Consider the following 21,491-nt stretch of genomic DNA (forward strand, 5'->3'; position numbering starts at 1 on the left):
TTTCCTCCTTGTTTTCATGTGGTTACGTTGTTTTCATCTTTTAGGTAGCAATCTAAGTATCATTCCCTCAGAAAGCCATTCACTCATTCATTCATTTGTTCATTCATCCATTCATTCTGCAGATACTTAGTGAATGCCTAACAGTGTTGATATGACAGGAACAAAACAGATAAAGTCCTTCTGAGCTTACATTCAGGATAAGGAGTAGGGTAGGGGGTAGGTCTGACAATACACAGGAAAATAAAGTGTGCTAGATGGCAGTAACATGTCTATTGAGCAGACAACTGAAGAACATTAGGAAACAAATCATGTGGCTATCTGGGTACAAGACATTTCAGGTAAAGGAAACTACAAACCACAAACAGTAATGAGGTAGAGAGAGAGAAGGAAAGCAACAAGAAATGAAATCTGAGACATAACAGGGATGAGACTGAGTTTGAGCTTTCAGGCCATTGTAAGAATTCTGACTTATCCTAAGTGAAATAGAAAGCCACTAGAAAGCTTGGGCAGAGGAGTGCTCTGCTCAGATTTGGATTTTTGAAAGATCACTTACAGCTCTCTCTTAATGAGGGACTCCTACTACCTGGTTTGACCATATAGTTGAATAGCAAAACAAGCAACAAAAATAAAAAGAAAAACCTTAAGCAGCTTAATAAAGAGAAGTTCAAAAGAAATTGGAAAAACGGCCTTGAGAACTAGCTTAAATTCAAATTTCATTATAAAGTTTCTTGAAAAAACTCGAGCATAATAAACACAGATGGAACATATTAAATTGGTCCAAAAGATTGAAAAGGAGCCAATTTCTGGGCATGTACTTAGTGACTGAGTTCATATAAGACAAACACTAGCTGACCTTTATTTTTCTTAATTTTACAAATAAAACTTTAGGAAAAACTTGGTATATCCCTATTTGTTCTGTGCCTATGTGCTAGTCATCCCTTCTCAGATAAAACTCAGGTGGAAAAGCACACTACCTGAAAAAATCTATAAATTTAATGTAATCCCTATCAAAACACCAACAGTATTTTTCACAGAATTAGAATAATCCTAAAATTTTGTATAGAATCACAAAAGACCCCAAATGCCCAAAGCAATCTTGAGAAAGACAAAACCAGAGTTATCACAATCCCAGATTTCTTTTTATTTTCTTTTTTTTTTTTTTTTAAGATTTTATTTGAGAGAGATAGTGAGAAGAGCATGAGCAGGGGAGAGAAGGAGAAGCAGGCTCCCTGCTGAACAGGGAGCCCAATGTGGAGCTTGATTCCAGGACCCTGAGATCATGACCAGAGTCAAAGGCAGACAGACACTTAGCCAACTGAGCCACCCAGGCACCTAACAATCAGAGAGAGACAGATACCACATATGGAATTTAAGAAACAAAACAAACAAAGAAAAAAAGAGACAAACAAGAAAACAGACTCTCAAATATAAAGAACAAGTTGGTGGTTGCCAGAGGGGAAGGAGGGAATGAGTGAAATAGGTGAAGAGGTTAAGAGTACGTTTATCATGATGAGCACCGAATAATGTATAAAATCGTTGAATCACTATATGGGATGCCTGAAACTAACATAACACACTGTATGTTAGTTATACTGAGATTAAAATAATAAATAAATTAATTAATTAATTAAACAAACCTAGAGGGAAGAGCCTTGCCTCAAGAACTTTCCTACAACTGCTCAACATGTCAGGCTCTATTTCTCGTTGAAGGTCGTATCTCGGGGAACCTCGGTGACTCAGTCGGTTAAGTATCCAACTCTTGATTTCTGCAGGTTATGATCTAAGGGTCATGAGATTGAGCCCCAGACTGGGTTCTTGTGAGTGGAGAATCTGCTTCTCTCCTTCTCCCCCTATATTTCCCCTCACTTGTATACACATGCATGGGTCTCTCTCTCAAATAAATAAATACATAAATGTGGTTTTTAAAGAAGACTATATCTGGTTGGACCGAGAATGTTAATTTGTCACATTTTCACTGGAAAATAATTTGCTGTGTTCAAATTAATAGCTATCTTTTTCAAAATGTATGCCAGTTCCTCCTTGCTCAATTACTGACTTGGGCTTCTCAGTTTGTTTTGATCACATCTGAGACTGGATTTACCCACAATTAGACCCTGAGAAATAGGATTTCTGGGCAGTCTGAGGAAGAAGGGGATGGATGTGAAGAAATCCTGGTAAGTAACTGTGAAATGAAATAGAGAAGGGGAAACAGCCAATAGAGGCCAATTATCCCCACGGATAACCAAAGCTCAGCTCTCCTGGGGAAAATGTTGGAAGTCAGTGTAGTGCATGCAGGGCAGAGTTAAACTAGCCCAGAAATGAGATCGCGTACTTAGACAATATCCATCAGTTCACAGTTGAGGGGCAAAGTGGCTATAGCATTAATGAAGTGAAGAAACAGAATAGCTGGCAGTCAGAAATTGGATTTGTGGGTACTGAAATATAAGGGCAAAATATATGGAAAGGACACCAACGGGTCTGTTACAACCACTGGTCTACTCGGCAGCACTCTGGCGAAATATGCTATAAGCAAGAAATAAAATTTTCAGACTTCACGGCCCTTTCTTAAACATTCCATTGTAAATAAGAATGGACCATAAGTTAATATATTGACAAACTGGATAACAAAACCCAGTGGTATAAAATAGGAAAGTTTGCAAGTCCCCTTTATCATTAAATTGTACCTTTATGATATTATATGATTCATGTTAATTAGATGCCGGTCCCTGTAAAGTGTTTAGACATATAATCATTCTCCTATAAGAGATGACTTAGCTTTACTGTTACAAATTTAGGAGTGAGCTTGATAGATAATTGGTTTTGATATCTATTTACTGCTAGAAAGAAGGGTCATGAATCTATTAAAGTTATCATTTTTTGTATACACAGCCCAACATTTTAATAGCTTATTTCCAATAACATCATGTTAACTTACTCAGTATCTAAAACATGTCCTTGCATCTAGCTTATTTAAAAAGGTACACCAAAAATTGTATTGTCATTATTTGGATATAGAAGTAATTAAATAAGACATTTTGAATTAATGTGTGATACAGAGGTCAGCACAGCAACAAACAGAAACTTAATAATTATGTATTGAATACATACATAGATACAATCAATCCACTACTCAACTTATCTAAAACCCATCCTTGTACTGACCATCTACATGAGAACTGAGCCCCCAGATTATACTATATTGCTTGTCAAATTCCACCATTCCCAATAGAACTTCTCCTTCATAATTATTATTTGGCCTGATGATTCCTCTTTAAAATGTGGAACAATATAATTTAATTTTGTTATATTGTAAAATATATTTTGACTAATTGTTTTAAATATGCTTTGGGGAAAGATTAGATATATAAAATTTTAGATCTTGCTAGGATATAGTTAGAATTAAAGAATTATTTTTAGATTAAATAACCTAAAAAGTAGTTTATTTTCAAATATAACTACACATTTTTCAAGTGGAAAAATTTAGAAAATAGAGTACAAAAAAATTGGGATGAAAATGTGACTTTCTTCATATGACAAAGGTCATGGTGGCAGTAGAAAAGTGCTCCCAGGCTCTGTGAGGTTGATATATCAAAATGCAGAAACTCAATAATTATTTGTTGTATACATAAATAAATGCAATCCATTCACTACTCGATTTTTCTAAAATATGTCACCTGATAGATGAAATCAAACATACGTAAAAGCTCAGGCCTTTCTACATACTGGTTCTCTGGGAGAATAAATGAAGGTATTTCCTATCTCAGAGAAAGAACATTTTACCCCTGCAGCTTAGACGAAAGGTATATCAAAATAACCACCCATCTCTGCTTTTCCTTTCTTAACCAATAAATAATTTTTGAGCTAGTATCTTGATTGCTAGGGTAAGTGGAGGGCATTTAGAGAATATGAACTTTATAGTTACCGTGCAATGGAAAAATCTCCCCATTATAAAATAATAAATTAATATTTTATTTCATAAATCATCTTCTATAAACATGATTATTGAACACCAATTACCGGGAAAACTAATTTACTTTCAATATAAAGATGAAAATAATTTGAGGCTATGGGTTGACTGGGTGGCTCAGTTGGTTAAGCATCTGCCTTCAGCTCAGGTCATGATCTGAGGGTCCTAGGATGGAGCCCACATCAGGCTCTCCACTCAGCAAGGAGTCTGCTTCTCCCTCTCCCTCTGCACTCCCTCAACTCTTACATTCATGCTCTTGCTCCCTCTCTCAAATGAATAAATAAAATCTTTTTTAAAAAAATAAAAGAAAATCTGAGGCTACAAAACTTAGATGTAAAGCTTGCAGTGGGGAACTCAATCCAAGTTAAACAATGAATGGGCCAAATATGGGTACCTATCTGACTGGATTTCTCTTTGCTCTTATCATTGACAACCTAAAAGCACTCCTTTTAAAACATTATTTATGGGCAGCCCAGGTGGCTCAGCGGTTTAGCTCCGCCTTTGGCCAAGAGCATGATCCTGGAGACCCACATCTGTTCCATGCATGGAGCCTGCTTCTCCCTCTGCCTGTGTCTCTGCCTCTCTCTCTCTCTCTCTGTGTGTGTGTGTGTGTGTGTGTGTGTGTCTCATGAATAAATATATAAAATCTTTAAAAAGAAATAAAATAAGTAAAACATTATTTAACATTATTTATGAAGTAAGGATAATGAGCCAGATTTTTTAAAAGATACATATGTATTTTAAAAATCATTAAATCCAAAATGAAGATTAAAAACCAATTAAATAAAATAAAATTTCAATCACAGGTACAAAACTGTCAAATTAATGTGCTATAAACTAGAGGAGCAAGCAATAAGAAAAACCTATTTATTGACTGTCACTAAAAATCAAATATTAGCACATAGAAAAAATAGCATATATATACCTAATACTATAGGCTTTAATAAATGGCAAGTCTATTATAGACATACACAATCTAGAAATTATGAAGAAAGAATACCAGTCAAAGAGAGTGTACTATGTGCTAGTTTCTCTAAATGTATTTAATTTAACTTCCAAAATCTGCCTAGGAAGGAGATAGATGAGATAATTGCAATTTACAGAGACAAATTAACTCACTCATAGAAACAAACCAAGCTAGTGAAATTTCTGGAATTTGAACCAGATCTACATCTTTAACGTTTTAATATGCAACACTAGCATTCCAAATTTACATTAACTATAAATAGCTAATTCTATGAGCATGACAAACTAGAAGCTATAATTAGGGATCAACTACATAAATAAAATAAACTACATAAATAAAATTAAATTCTACACAACAAAAGCTAACAAGTGACAAGGACACATTCTTTCGAGATCTAGTGATGTAAGCAAGCCATAGAATTATCAGAAAAAAATTCTTCTAGGAACCAGTTCTCCCTCACTGGTCACTAGGGGAGCTGAAGCTGAAAGGCAGACTCCTTAAAAGATGTCCCCTGTATTTTCTGTAACTAAGCTTCCTCCCCTATTGAGATCTTTGGATATGTGGCAGGATGGAGAGGCACAAAGACAGCATTTTCAGGGTAACTCGGGAACCAATCTCAACTAGATTTCATAAGTAAAACCCAGCAGAAACAAGGGAAAGCAGAAAAATACCTAAAAAGACTTCAGATACTAAAATCTTCAGGCACATCCTATCAAACAAATAGAAACCTGGGATGCCTGGGTAGCTCATTGGTTGAGCATCTGCCTTTGGCGCGGGGCATGATCCCAGGTCCAGGGATTGAGTCCCGCATCGGGCTCCCTGCAAGAAGCCTGCTTCTCTCTCTGCCTATGTCTCTGCCTCTCTCTCTCTCTCTTTTATAAATAAATAAAATCTTAAAAAAATAACAACAAATAGAAATCTAATGAAATTTATATACCTAGTAAGGCTGATAAGAACAAAAAGAGAATACACAAATAAAAAAAAATCAAGAGTTCTTTAAAATAGGACATGATTATAGATTCCACAGACACTAATGAAATGAAGAGATTATGAATACCTCGTTGCCAATCAATTAAAATATTTAAATTAAGTGGACAAATTCAGAGTGAAAAGTACAGTTTATCCAAACTTTCAAGAGTCAAACACTCAAGGAAGAAATAATTCCAATCTTAGACAACTTTTCTACATAAGAGAATAAGGCCTTCCAACCCTCAATTCATTTTATAAAACTAGCATAACTTTTTGACAAATTCATCAAGATCAGTATAAGAAAGGGAAATTATATGTTAATTTCACACAAGAACATGGACAGAATATTCTGTTTAGGGGAGTGGGAGATACAGGCTTCCAGTTAAGGAATGAATAAGTTTCCGGGATGAAATGTACAACACAAGAGAATGTAGTCAATGGTATTGTTACTGCATTGTATGGTGACAGATAGTAGGTACACTTGCAGTGAGCACAGCACAGCATATAGAGTTGTTGAATCACTGTATTATATTTGAAACTAATGTAACATTGTGTGTCAACTATATACAAAGAAAGAAAGAAGAAAGAAAGAAAAAGAAAGAAAGAAAGAAAGAAAGAAAGAAAGAAAGAAAGAAAGAGAAAGGGAAAGAAGAAAGAAACAAAGAAACAAAGAAAAAGTTTAGCAAACTTGCTAGATAGAAAAATCAAAAGGCCAAAATCCATTGTACTTCTTTTATTTTTGTAAAGATTTTTTTTTATTTATTTGAGAGAGAGACAAAGAGAGCACAAGTGGGGAGATGGGCAGAGGGAAAGGGACCAGCAAACTCCCTGCTGAGCAGAGAACCCTAGCAGGGCTTGCTCCACATGGGGCTCCATCCCCGGACTCTGAAATCATGACCTGAGCCAAAGTCAGACACTTAACTGACTGAGCCACCCAGGCACTCCAATTATATTTCTGTGTATATGAAAATAAATGCTAGAAACTATAACTAAAGAAAATATGTCATTTATACTAGTAAGATAATGCATTTTTGTTGTTTTTAGTCACTAAGTTTGTGATAATTTATTACAACAGCAACAGACATAGATAGTAGCACTGTTTATAACAGCCTACTCCAAGGAAAAACATAATCATTTTCAAATGCAAAAAAAAAAAAAAAAAGAAAGGAAAAAGAATAAAAGAAAAATCAAAACAAACTCAAAAGAGAAAAAAAAGCAAAAAACAGTGTTAATGTTTTTTACAAAAGTTGATTTCCCTTATATATGAAAAGTATTTACAAATCTGTAATAAAGGCATCAGTAACACAGTGGGAGAAAATAAAGAAGTAAAGTCTTCACATAAAAAGAAACACAAATAACCAATACCAACCCCTTCATGAAGAGATGCTAACCTTACCATATTTTGAAAAATATGTTTACCTGCTGCCATTTCTGCTTATGTAGGCCTAGGTTAATTATCCTCACTCAATAGTTCTTAAAACTTCAGCCTGAACCCCCAGAATTACATGAAGAGCATGTTAAGAAAAAATAATTTTGGTCCCATCTCCAGACATTCTGATTCAGTAAGTCTGAGGCCAATAAATCTGCATTTCCGACATATTGGACCATATGATTTTTGGCCCATGTGGCCCAAGAAATACATTTCAAAAAGCACTGCTTAGCTTGTGACCTTCCTCCTCTTGAATTTCTTCCTAAACAGCCTAAGCCCACATCCCACTTCAGAGTCTGCCAGATGCATAACTAACAGCATAAAGGCTAAACAATATACACAATACAACTTTGCCAAGGAGGGGGCACTGCCAGTATCACTGAGGTAGCCAGCATGATATTTATGTAATTTTCATAGTGCAGAAGTGCTGTCACTGTCATCATGATCCAGAGTCAGGGAGCAGACCATGATGAAATTTTTGTGGGATAAGTATGCAGCAAGTATGTAATAAGTATGTAAGTGTGCACTTTAATTAATACACAGTGAGAAGCCACACTATTCTTTCTGCACTTACTTAGAAGACATCCCACACCAAGGACATGACATCACAGAGAGAATCAACAAGGCACCTCTGTCAGGGTGTAAGTATGATTTTAGGGTGCAAACTAACATCATCCTTATGGTATTAATATAACTCTTTAGGAAACTGACATTTAATCTCTATGATTTCCAACACCCACTAAATAACCTGGTTTGCAGGCACCATGGTTGCCATACATAAATTGGCTTTAACAAGGAGATAGGTTGTTTATCTCCAGTGCCATTAACTCAGGATGGACTGTCAGAGGTGTATTCACAGCACAGCTTGAGGTCAAAACTAAGACAAGTGTTGTTTACATTTTGTTTATCCACCCAGGCCCATGCTAATGAAAACTCTTTTGCTTGGGTCAACTCTAGAACCTACTTGCCTACTGCATTTGATAAACATAGTTTAGGACCATAAATATGTTTTAAATTTCCTTTCCTCTAACACCTGCTATCAAGAAATAGAATTGCCTATGGATACTTAAATATTATCCACCAGTAATCCTACACTGATAACCTTATGGCAAACGCTGCCTTAACATCATGTTCACACAATTTGGCCTAAATAGATTATGTTTCTTTTTTTCAAAAAGAATCTGTACTGGCATGGATTTAATTACCTATCTTTGAGGGCTTACTTTTAAAAAATGTAAGTGTTAAAATAACTAACTTTTAGGTGGACATGATATATGGAATGAAAATGTCTCACTACTTTAAAATGTCCCAGTATGAGACAATATTACTGAAGCACAGAACAATACTTAACTATGAAGAGCATCCCTGAAATTCTACATACACTTTCATTTGAGCAAATAAAATGCTACTGGTTTGATATCAAACATTAATAATAAAACAAACTTACTCTTAGAATTCTGCTTGCAGAGCCAGCTATTAAACTTAATAGTCTGGTAACCTATAAACTATGTAAAGAGTTTTTGTAAAAGGTAATAGCATTCAGCCATCAACTCTTTTTTAGTTGGCTTTCACATATCCAGCCAACACTGAATAGTGGCATGGTATTTATATAAATTGACTATAGTCGAGTAGAATTCTTGTTCTACTTTGTCACTAATAAACTCTACAGACACAAGGCTATACCTATAACATGCACTGGGGAGAAGGAAGAGTGAAGAGGTTGCATTAGATCATTCTAGGGTATTTTTAAACATTAATATTTTTGTACTCTGATTTTATGATGGCTAGTACCCCGCAAGAGAAACAAAAGTAGCTGTTCTTTATCAATCCAAGCTCAAAGTTTAGCCCAGAAAACTAGTAACTAGTCACTAACTGAAATCCTTTCAGGATTCTACTTTGAGATAGCCTCCACAACTCTCCCAAGGAGAGTAAATACAAATGAGGTGTTGGGCATCAAGTGTCCATTCCTCAGTTACTATAAAATATTTTTTAAATAATAAATTTATTTTTATTGGTGTTCAATTTGCCAACATACAGAATAACACCCAGTGCTCATCCCATCAAGTGCCCCCCTCAGTGCCCGCCAACCAGTCACCCCCACCCCCCGCCCTCTTCCCCTTCCACCACCCCTAGTTTGTTTCCCAGAGTTAGGAGTCTTCCATGTTCTGTCTCCCTTTCTGATATTTCCTACCTGTTTCTTCTCCCTTCCCCTCTATTCCCTTTCACTATTATTTATATTCCCCAAATGAATGAGACCATATAATGTTTGTCCTTCTCCAATTGACTTATTTCACTATAAAATATTTTAAATCTGTGTATAATCATAGTCACCAGATTCAATTCTGAATCACTGAGTACAGGAGTTACAAATGGGGAAATCTGGAGGAATTACCTAAAAAATCTACAAGCTATTTCTATTGTTTGCCATTTCTTTTGTTTCTTTTTCTTTTATTTCCTTTCCTTTTGTTTTCTTTGAAACTCACCCTATGAATAGCAAATCAGGTAAACAAAAACTTTTATTTTTCAGAAGAAATCAACTAATCATGATAAAACAAAAAGTGGAAACCTGTGCAAATACCTCCATCAAACAGAGCCAGGAAAGAGTATAATTTTCCTCTTGTGACAAACAGTGACACATAGATCTAGATCTGTTTCACTAATTCTCTTAGACAAATTAAATTATTCTAATTCAATATTAACTGAAATAAAACAAAAATGAATTTCTTTAGTTAGCTAAACAACAGTCAACTTGCCCTATGATGCATATTATTGTAATGCACCATTACGTTGACTCAAAGCCTGTTTGGAAGTAGTGGTGAAAATAAAACCATCACGACAGCCACTGACTTCTTGAACTTTTAGTTCCTTCTTAAGCTCTGACTGACCTATTGTTTATAACCATAAGTCTGCTAACAAATCCTTACTGGCTTTTCTCATTCTCTACTATTCTCTAGTGACTCCCATTGCAATAAAAGGTCTCCCAGATTCATTTCTGCTTGATGGCCCAGAGCATCGTAATGAAAGCACTGAAGCTATAGATCCTCTTCTATCACTCCTCCTTTGGATACAGACACCAAAAAAATTTATGTACATGGGCCATGGTAAATGGGGTAGCACACAGAAAAAGGATGTCAGCTATATATTCTTTAAATATTTGAGACACTTTACGTTCTCCTCTCGTGTTTCTATACTTCAAATCTGAAGCAGCATGGCACACTGAATTTCCACAAGTCACAAACCATCTTCTTAGCTGTTTGTGGTGCATTTCTAGGGGTAAATATGTACACAGTTAGCCAAAGAGTATTCCTCACTGATATAGTGCAAATTCTCATTGTCCTTCCTTCTTTATTCCAAAATAATTCAAATGTTTTGTACAAAAATAAAAGCAAAGCCACAACACAGTTACACACAATAAAAAAGTCTTTGGTAGCTTGTATTGGAAAGAACCACTTCACACCAACTTATCCCTTGGAAATCATTTCAAGCAACAGTGTCCTTTATACTTCTGACATATAGAGAAACACAGGGAAAATACCACTGTGTCTCCAAAGCCCAAAGCTCACTAGCACTATTGATAGAGGATATATTTTGAGAGTAAAAGTATTTAATTTAATGCTGTTCTATCCTAGCTATAAAAGAAAAATTTTCCAAGGTAGATATAATTGTCCCATTTCAAACCCTCTGAACAATTCATGAAAACAAAAGATGAAAGCTCTGCTGTGTGTACAACAGTGACAAAATAATTTTTTACAGCTTATTTACCCAAGCATAGTTTTCCATAACTCTTATCTTAAAGACGTATCTAACATACAATGAAATAGTAAATTAATATCCGGAGGATAATCTGACATACTTTAAACCTGATACACATACTTAATCAGGTCAGCCTATATATTTTTGAATGAGCCAGATATCCTCAAATATTAGATTTGGCTTGGGCAGGTGTATCCAAATACTGCCTTTTTGTAACAATTCACTTTTTCCATTGCTTAACTATAATTTCCTGCTCTTTCTTATAAATATTTTCAACATATAATTCATTCATTTTCATTTTAGGATACTATGCCACCCCTCTAATGCTCTCTCCTATGCTCCTCAAAATGTCAAACTAAGATTCTCAAAAACTAAGTGTTATTTAGAATACTTTCCATTAACAGCAATAGAGCCCGTCTTGTTTCTGAATTACAGCAGTGAGGTAGTAAAGACAAGATGCAATCTCCAATCAATATGTATTAGCAGTAGAGAACTCTATCAAATTCTCCAACAAACTTGTATCAGCAGTTAGAGGACATTCAACTACATTTTCTTTTTATGTTTGTTGATGATACTTGCCAACCTGCAATTTTTTCACAGGAAACTATACCTCCTCCAAATCCACACTAACAAAGGGTAAGAGAGAAATGAAAACAAGTAATGATTTTCAGAGACATCCCTGTTGCTCTGGTCTTTTCCTCTTAAATTCTCAGGCTTATAATTCCATTTTTTTATTAATCAATATTTATCAGGGTTTCAAACGTGTTCCTTACCCATGTTATGTGTTTTTTTTTAATCAGGGGAAATGCTATGAAGAATGAGGAAACTCTATCGTAGTTTCTTTAAGACATTAGTGTTATACCGTATCTAACAGTTCAACTGTATATTGAGGAAAGAAGGTGCTAAAATGTGGGAACAAACATCCTAGTGAAATTAGAGTCTCTTTGTTCTAGCCTTATTTTTTCAGAACATCTTTAGGGTTGAGTAATGCAGTTTGACCATAGTACTTCTTAAGGAGGAAAGCAGGAATTAAGAGATGAGAGTCTCATTATTCTATCTTTCTCCCTACACCATCTTTTGGGCCTGATACCTTTTCACAAAATCCTCTGCTCAAAGTGTGAGTCCTTGAAGTTGGTTCTGTAGTGGACATGTGTATGTGTGTTGTCAGTATATATAATTTTACTTTTACAATGTTGGCAGAAGAAGAAGCCTACTAATTTTATTCAGCATGATGATAGGCCCTAACATTTTAATTATTTTTCATGTTGTGAGTAATTTATTATTCATTGGGTATCTTCCCTGTAAATCTTGTCCTCACTCTGTAAGATTTTTCTTTGGTGTCCAACAAAGGGTTTCATTGCAATAAGAATCAAGGTGTGTCTGTGTTCTTACCCAGAGCTCAAACAATGCCAGCCTTCCAGACCAGCCCAAGAGTTTGGGGTGGGGAAACAGAGTCATTATAGAACATCTTCATTCCTCTGCTCAGAAAGCACCAGAGTTATCACCCATGCCCTCCTAAAAGGGCATCTTGAAGCACATCTTGCTGCAGAGCTGAATTCAGAACCTGGAGGACTAGGACTAAAATCGCATCTCACTGGGGTTCGTGTGCAAGAGAGACTCGAAGGAATGGATTGGCTCCTTTTCAGGAACATTTGCCTTTTGATCATTTTAACGGTAAGTAGAATTTAAAGGCCTGGCAAGGAAATGCAGCCTTAAGGCCTATCTATTCTGTTGGTTGTCAGGTTTTCTACATGGGATTTATTCCTTTTTAAACCTTTCCTGTGAGTTCAGCTGCTAGTGACTTGAAAGGACTCTCCATGCTTGAGGGACCTAATGCCATAGAAAAGCAGAGTGAGGATCTAAGTGAATTATACTTCAGTGGCATCATAGACATAATCTAATTCAGATTGAATGTCTGGACAATTCTAAAATTTCTAATCAGAAACAAAAGTATTTTTCTATTTTCTTTTATTTATACTTAAACCAAACAGATTACTGTCAAAATTCCCAGTATAAATGGATTCCACATATTTAGGGAAGTAAAGTTGGTCAAGCTCATTTATTTTAAACAGTTATGTTCCTGTGAGTTTGTTTTAAGGTGAAGGAATGGTGGCTATGTCAAAATTACATTGTGAATAACTGAAATATTTCAGCCATGTGAGAAAATTTTTCCTGTCAGAAATGGCTAAAGAAAATGAAGAAAACCAAGCCATCAAGACAGACCCTTTCTGGGATAATTAGGGCATTTCTACAGTCCAGGAAGGAATCATTTAGATGATATAGTTCTTTAAAATAAACATGGCATTCTGGATATTATACTACTTTCCTCCAACCCATGGGTGCTGAAGTGCTTTCCAGATAGGTATCATCCACAACGAGTGCCCTATTCTTGAAAAAGCTAAGGAAGTTCCTAATGCCAGATCCCTAGAGGAACAAAGATCAGGTTGGTCAATTCACTAATTTTCAATCAGAAAAATCTGTTTTAAAAAATCAGTTAAGGGGCACCTGGGTGGCTCATTCCGTTGAGCATCTGACTCTTGATTTCAGTTCAGGTCATGATCCCAAGATCTTGGAATCAAACTCTGTGTGGTTCTGCACTCAGCAGGGAGTCTGCCTATGATTCTCTCTTTCTCCTCCTTCCCCTCCCCACCCCCACTCATACTCTCCCTCCCTCTCAAATAAATAAATAAATAAATCTTGGGGGGAAAATCATTAAATTGGATTAGATTACATTAGACATAAATCTATTTATGGTTAAATGACAGAACAATTCAGCCAAAACAGTTAAGAGAAATGAAAGGGATAGATAAGAGAAGGAGATTATTAGGAAATTGTACATATGTTTTTTTCAAAGCAAACAAAGGCTAATACTCTATTGTTGGCCTCACCTCAGTCTCCAAGGAATGTCCATAGTGATGTCATGACATTTGCTTAGAAAATGATTTGTAAGTGTTATTCTCTGGGACTCATCTGAGCATCAATTCTAAAAGGCAGAGGGCAGCCAAGGGTAGGGAGATAAGGGAGCACATTGCCATCCAGTTGGCCCAGCAGATGCCATTCTTCTGGACTTCACAGTTTCCATGAGCTTCAAAAGCAGTGCAGGAGTCTAACGCTGCCAAAGGGCACACAGCCCAACCTTGGAAGGGAACAGTGGAGGAACATTCCATTCTCTAAGTTTGGGAGACAGATTATTAAACAAGACTATTTGGGGGGCTTCTGAGTGGCTCAGTCAGTTAAGCATCTGCCGTCAGCTTAGGTCATGATCTCAGAATCCTGGGATCAAGCCCCACAATGGGCTCCCTGCTCAGGGGGCATCTGCTTCTCCTTCTCCCTCTCCCTCTCCCCCTTCTCCCCTGCTTGTGCTTATAAATCTTTTGTTTTTGTAAGGAAACTGATTGCATGCATCCAGATTGTAAAGGCTACTTCTGAGCACAAAATTTTGCCTCCTGTTCTCTGCACAGGCATGTTTTATGACAATATTACTTAATTGAAGAGTTAATGTTTCTTCTCCTTGATCTTGAGAAAGTATTATATTTCAGATTCTCAGCATCTTTTTTAGTAGTATACATTTATTATCCTTATTAATTTTCATGTTTTTGATGCTTAATTTCTCCCTACTCCCCACTGATAACTAAAGTATCTGTGCTTTAAATTTCTTAGTAGTTGTGAGAAATTTAAGGTCTTTCCTAAAAGATTTTTAATATATCTTTTAACATATCAATTAGTAACTTTTGTAATTAGGAAGTAGAAATTGCTGGCATATACCAAGATTGGAATAAGTTAAGGAAAATCAATATAATATTATGGATGTTGTGGAAAACAAGCACACCTACTTGTCTTTCATTTCTTGAACTTGAACTCTGCCCTTTTTACATTAACTAAATCAAAGGCTATCTGGGCATCATTGCAGCTTATACTAATGAGGGTGTGGCAGCTTCTCAGAGATGGTACTTTGTGTCATCTATATCTCAACCACAGAGAGTGCTTTAAACAAGATTTTGACGTGATCTATAAATGGTACCCAAAACTCAAAGCTACAAGAGGGTGTCTCATTTTATCACGTGAGCCCTTTGGCATCTTCCTAATGTTCATCATGTTCTACTCTGAAATGGGTTGGGGTGGTCAGATACAGTCAAACTGGACTAGGATTCAGAAGCTTCAGGGGTGAGTCACAGCTTCCCCTCAAAGGAACTGGGTAACTTTGGCCAAGGCACCCAATCTTTCAGGGCTGCATTTGTGCTCCATGTCAGGATACACTGTTAGACATGATGTCACTAAGCTTCTGCCAATGCAGAAACTCTGAGATTCTTTAATTACCTCTACCAAAGAGTCATGCAGTAGAAGTTCATATCTGGCTCCCAAGAATTATTTTCATAACTTTAGTTGAAGAATCTAAAGATTTAGGTCATGCTGTGGATCATATAAGTCTTATTAGTAAGGAATCAAGACAAACTAGTTATTAGCTGTGAGAGACATGTATTTTATCAAGTTGTTATCATTAAAAAAACAGCCACGTAGCTTTTATCGGATAAGAATTTTTGCACATATGGTGATCATTCATGATCATGTATACATATGAAATGTATACATTCCAACTAAGTCTTCTCCTTCTTGGAAAGTAAAGAAGGTAGAGGCCAAGCATATGAACATTATCTCACTGTAAGTTGAAAACGGGTATCAAAATTTAAAAACATATTTAGAACTAACCAAGCCACTTATCAATTTAGTTCTTACACAAAACAATGTGATTTTGCCATGTAGAACAGAAATTTGTGTTTTATTTTATTTTCAGACAAATCTCTAGGAGTATAGACTTATGGGAACACCATTAATAACAACAATAAAAATATTTATCTGATTTTGTTTTTGACTTGTGCTAAACAGAATATCCTAGATAACATTATATGACTGGTTTTAGTACTGCTTGTTACAGATACATGGATGTCCCAATTGGGCCAATGCTGTATCCTTTCTATGCTTCCTTTATATTGTCTATTATATTCCAATATCCTTTCACACTTACTGGCTTTCCTCCCTCTTTCAATACCTAACACCAAAAGTTACATGGAAATAAATCTCACCTCTATCATTTTTGCTGTTGTTGATATAAGCAGCTAAGAAATTATAATATATATTTTAACCTGAGAGTGTAAATTTAGATTTTTGCTTTCTGATTCCTGCAGACTTTATGTTGGATTTAAAATAATATATAATATAATTTAATATATAATATAAATAATATAATAATATATATTATCATAACATGACCAATAATTTTAATACGGTCTTCTCAAGAATATCTACCTGTAGATTTGTAAGATAAAAATCTTGCTCTAAAAAATATTTCATGGCTCTTGAGACTCTATGATGTTTTCCTTTTTTCAAAGATATTTATCTTTTTAAGAAAACATCACAATCCTGAGTACATAGCCTTCTGACTCCTTGTTAGTCCCTAACTATCCAGGCAGGGATTCCTTACAAAGCAATGAAACTGTTGTTTGAGCTGCTGGGACATTTCCTTCCTTTTCCCAAGTGGCAGCGCTATTGGAATATTTCACCCACAAGGAGCACCTCTGATGAGAGGGTTTGTGGGAAGAGTGACTGGAGTGAAACCTTCAGATATTACCGCATGAGAACTCTTTGCCTTTCCTTTCTACATGGAAAATTACATGGCTTGCAAACTAAAATGCCACTACTTGATATACCTTCAATTATAAACAAAAGTAGTATAATTAGGCTTGAACTTGGCATCTCTAACATACCCCTATAAGGATACCAATTGCTTTACTCAATTATTTTTATAAGTATTATTCAGGAGAGAACTGCTTATTAATAAGTTAGTCCTAGATGTGTAAATGGATTCAGAAACTGACTTCAGGGACGCCTGGGTGGCTCAGTGGTTGAGCATCTGCATTTGGCTCAGGGTATGATCCTGGGGTCCTGGGATCGAGTGCTGCATCAGGCTTCCTGCAGGGAGCCTGCTTCTCCTTCTGCCTGTGTCTCTGCCTCTCTCTCTTTCTCTCTCTCTCTCTCTCTCTCTCTGTCTTTCATAAATAAATAAATAAAATATTTTTTTTAAAAAGGTAAAGGTAAGGCACAAAAATGAAAAATAGCCTTGTTCAGTAGCAATGACTTAAATCACTCAGTATGTAAAAGAACAATGTGTAGACTAATTTGCAGTAAGCACGCATAATGTGCTTCCAATATCTTTGCAAAATCATCATATTCTCTCTGGGAGAAAGCACTGACAAAGAAAAATAGGCCCAGAAAAACTAACAATTCACCAAAAGTTAGATGGCTATCGAATATTGTATATCCTATTATTCTCCCCAGACTGGGTACATCATTACAGGTTGGAACTCCAACACAAAGAACAGTACCTGTCACATAATATTTTATCAAAGAAAATTTTAAATAATGAATGGATATCATTTCTAATTTATCTTTCTCACCAAGTCACTTCACCATATTTTCCACCTATATGTTAATAGGTCACTTTAATGTGGCTAGTGAACTTCAGAGTAAGCTTGTGGGTTTAAAATTGAGACAACCATGGGAGGTGGATCTTGGGGATTTAGTCTGTCACTGCATTCTCATCTAACTAAGCACTAACAAAGCATTTTATAGTTAACAAAATCATTTCACACACATAACAGGAGTCCTAAGAGATAAATAGAAGTATCCTTGTTTTACAAATAAAGAAGGGTATAAATGTACCATAAGTGGCACAGTTATAAATTGAACTACATGTCCAGAATTTTATCCAGTTTCAGAATTGATTCTTTCCCTTAACTGGGCCAATGCTATATCCAACCCATGCTTCTTTTATGATGTCTATAATAGTCCAATATCTTTTTACATTTATTTGCTTTCCTCCTTTGAATGTGGGAGCCCCTTTTGGGCAGATACTCCATCTCAGTCTTAAACACATACTTGGAGAGTAAGTAGCACAGGCGTATACGTTTTAGTTTCAGAGGCATTTTATACTGCCAGAAAAAGTCCTATTAATGTTACTTCAGTTAATGCAATTTATTGTAAAGACATCCAAAGGAAAAAAAGAAGATGGGAAACCCTCTCATCAGACTAGCCCACAGAGAGCACAGCACACTCAGGATACCAGACACTCTCTGGGTTATTTCTGTTCCTTCAACTGCAAGTGCCCTTAACTTCTCTACTCCATTATCATGCAACTGGTTCAACCCTCTCCATTTTGTGTGATGTCTTTTAGCCAGCCTTTCAGGCAAAACTATACCTTAGAATAATGCATGACCTACATAGGCTCCCAAAAGGTGACTTTTATAGGCAAGGAATTTCTTCAATTATCCAGGAACCCATAACTACTCTGCACAGTGTAATTGAGGTTTAGGCAGTTATGGTACTATGTGCAATTTAGAAAGATGTCATTTCATGTTTCTTCCAAAACACCCATTCGCAGGTATTTCTTGGAAAGTGAGGAGCCTCCTGATTTTGTACAGCTTGAGAACAGAACCTACAGAGTTCGTTCAGTAACACCTGCACATAAAGGGATGGGACTTGCAGAGCATGGCTATTGGGACCGTCATCAGTAGAGCCAGCTGAGCAGAAAACAGAAATATCAGAAGTGCACCATCCCCATCAGGCACAATATAAGTTATCCTAGGAAGGACCCTAGGATCTAATATTACAACTTCCTTAAACAAAAAACAAAAAACAAAAACAAAACAAAAAACGGACATTTACACTTATACTCACAAATTCACAGGGCAACCATGGATTGTTGCTATTCAATTGAGTTGGGTTCTGTAGAGAGGACAAGAGGAAATTAAATAAATTCAGAACACTCCCTTTATCACTTAAACTGAGAACTAATCAGGTTGATGTAGCTAAGTCTTTAAAAATGAATGACTAGTACTTTTAGATGACAGGGTGTGCTGTGAACATATCCTCTAAAGCACAGAAGGAAACTCTTCTTTCACTGTTCTTCCTTTGTATAAATATACTGAGCATATAGGGTGCCTATTACTTTCACAAATTTTATTCTTTTTAGATGAGAATCTGAATCAGAGAGAAGCTAGGAAATTTATCCAAGATCACACAGCTGGTAAACAAAATTAAGACCCATACCCAGTTCTTCTGCATGTAGAAGGATGCATTGCTAATCATTATTATCAATGTCTAAACCACATTGCTTTTTATGAAGCTAACTATAATTCAGGGCTACATATTCACTCTGAGACAGAAATTATTTGACTTAGAGATACATACAGACTGAAAAACCTTAATACCATCTTACTTGCTGCTATAACAATAATCTTCATTTGGGGCAGAGATATCCCTGAGATACATGATCATTTCAGAGGGTACAAGTCCACAGATAGTTTTAAATGAATCATTTACTAGATCTCAGCTTCCATATATATTTTTTTTTCCTTAAGTCAATCTTAATCTTTTTTTTAAGATTTCATTTATTTATTCATGAGAGACAGAGAGAGAGAGAGAGAGAGAGAGAGAGAGGCAGAGACACAGGCAGAGGGAGAAGCAAGCTCCATGTAGGGAGCCCGACATGGGACTTAATCTTGGGTCTCCAGGATCAGGCCCTGGGCTGAAGGCAGTGCTAAACCACTGAGCTACCTGGGCTGCCCATTTTAGAACATTTTTAAAAAATATTTATTTATTTATTCATGATAGATATAGAGAGAGAAAGAGAGAGGCAGAGACACAGGGGAAGGAGAAGCAGGCTCCATGCCGGAAGCCTGACACGGGACTCGATCCCGGGACTCCAGGATCGTGCCCTGGGCCAACGGCAGGAGCCAAACCGCTGAGCCACCCAGGGATCACCCCATTTTAAAACATTTTTAGACACTAAATGCCTCTGGGAGATTAATTATTCTCAATAATTTCCAAATAGTCAATTGGCAAAAATAAAACACCTATTTGGTCCAACTTGTAGATCAGAACAAGACTTTCATTTGCAACACGTATCTCCATGTATACTTTCCTTAACTGCACAATTTGAAGCACATTAACCCTCATAATGTTATATTTTCATCTAAAATCTGTCTATGTAGCAGAACTAATTTTATGAACACCAAACAGTTGGATGAGAGGCAGGGGAAGAACAGCACTAAATTACAAATATTATTTTGTCTTCCTTATTTTTAAATCCCCACTTTTTCTGAAAGGCCTACATCTCACCCAACTAATTTACAAAGTAAATACAGACTATAAACAAAGCCAACTTCTAGATTTCAAACCAAGTTTATATATTTCATTTTTCTTAAATAATTTTCAGCAAAGATCAAGTCTAATAAGATTTTAATCATCCCAAAGAGCCATCCCATGGCCCTGCAGAAGGCAGTTCCCACAAGCTATTTTACTGCAATGCCCATGTATTTGCAAGGACTGGAGTTTGATTCACTGCTACCCAACTGGTTTTCTAATCTATCATCTATTTGTACAAAACCATCATTTAATCACATCGATACTAAAAATCCTATGGTACAAAGGCCTGATACATGACTTTAGTCATTCCTTTGATGGCTCCTAATCAAATGGTTTTCTCATGTGAGTTTATCATACTTATAATTAGACTAATGTTTTACAGATAAGGTAAAAAGTTGAAAAGAAATATCATAAAATTACCATTTAAGCTATGTGGAAAGTCTAAGAAGTCATTTAAATTTGGAGAGAGAAAACTCCACAAGATGGAAGCATGTCTGAGTAAACATGGAAGGCAGCCCACTCATTCAAAGGCTGCTCCAAATTAAATGCTTAACCAAGAGTAGAGATAATGAGTGATCATAGGCATATCATGAACCAACAGAAAAAGATATCAAAAGCCACCATAAAACAATTTCTTTCAAAGAATTACATGGACTATTTGATACATCTATGTATCTGCCTATTTTTCCTTTTGTATCTTCTACATTTTTGAATAATGTCACACTCTATTTTTGCAAGGCTTAATATCTTTATCATTTTTATAGTGATTGTCCATTGGTTTCTACAGCAAATATTTACTGTATGTCTAGGCACTGAGCATTCTGATAGGGGAGAGAGGGTAAGAACATGATCCCCAAAGTCCCAATTTTCTTGGAACTCATATAGTAATGGACAGGTATAGACAATAGATATCTTTTCAAAATAACATCAGACACTGAAACATCTTCCTATTGAGGAAGATGTAAAAATGATGGATTTGACAACCATTGACAAAGGGTGGTCATGGATGCTGATTGAGCTTGGAGATTGGGAAGTCAGGGATGTCTCACTGAGAAAGGGACTGAGCCAGTGTTTTGAAAATCAGAAGTTTGAGTTTTCCTGACAGTGACTCAATAGCCTGAGACAAGTGAGTACTTGGGTCCTGGAAGAACAGATAGCTCAGGGACAGAGATAAGGGATAGAGTTAGAAGATGGGCAGACCAAAT

At 36.0% G+C, this 21,491-nt stretch overlaps 1 protein-coding gene across 1 annotated transcript in view; it reads left to right on the forward strand.

Annotated features, from left to right (window-relative positions):
* Positions 1-12,447: 12,447 nt before the first annotated feature.
* The window catches only part of DSG4 (desmoglein 4), a 41,804-nt gene continuing 32,760 nt past the window's right edge, over positions 12,448-21,491 (forward strand). The window contains exon 1 of the mRNA XM_072732126.1: positions 12,448-12,759. Within this exon, the coding sequence (XP_072588227.1) occupies positions 12,712-12,759 (48 nt within the window). The 5' untranslated portion in view covers positions 12,448-12,711. The remainder of the gene's footprint in view (positions 12,760-21,491) is intronic.

Source organism: Vulpes vulpes, chromosome 13 (genome assembly GCF_048418805.1).
Source record: "Vulpes vulpes isolate BD-2025 chromosome 13, VulVul3, whole genome shotgun sequence".
In the NCBI taxonomy this organism is placed as follows: Eukaryota; Metazoa; Chordata; class Mammalia; order Carnivora; family Canidae; genus Vulpes; species Vulpes vulpes.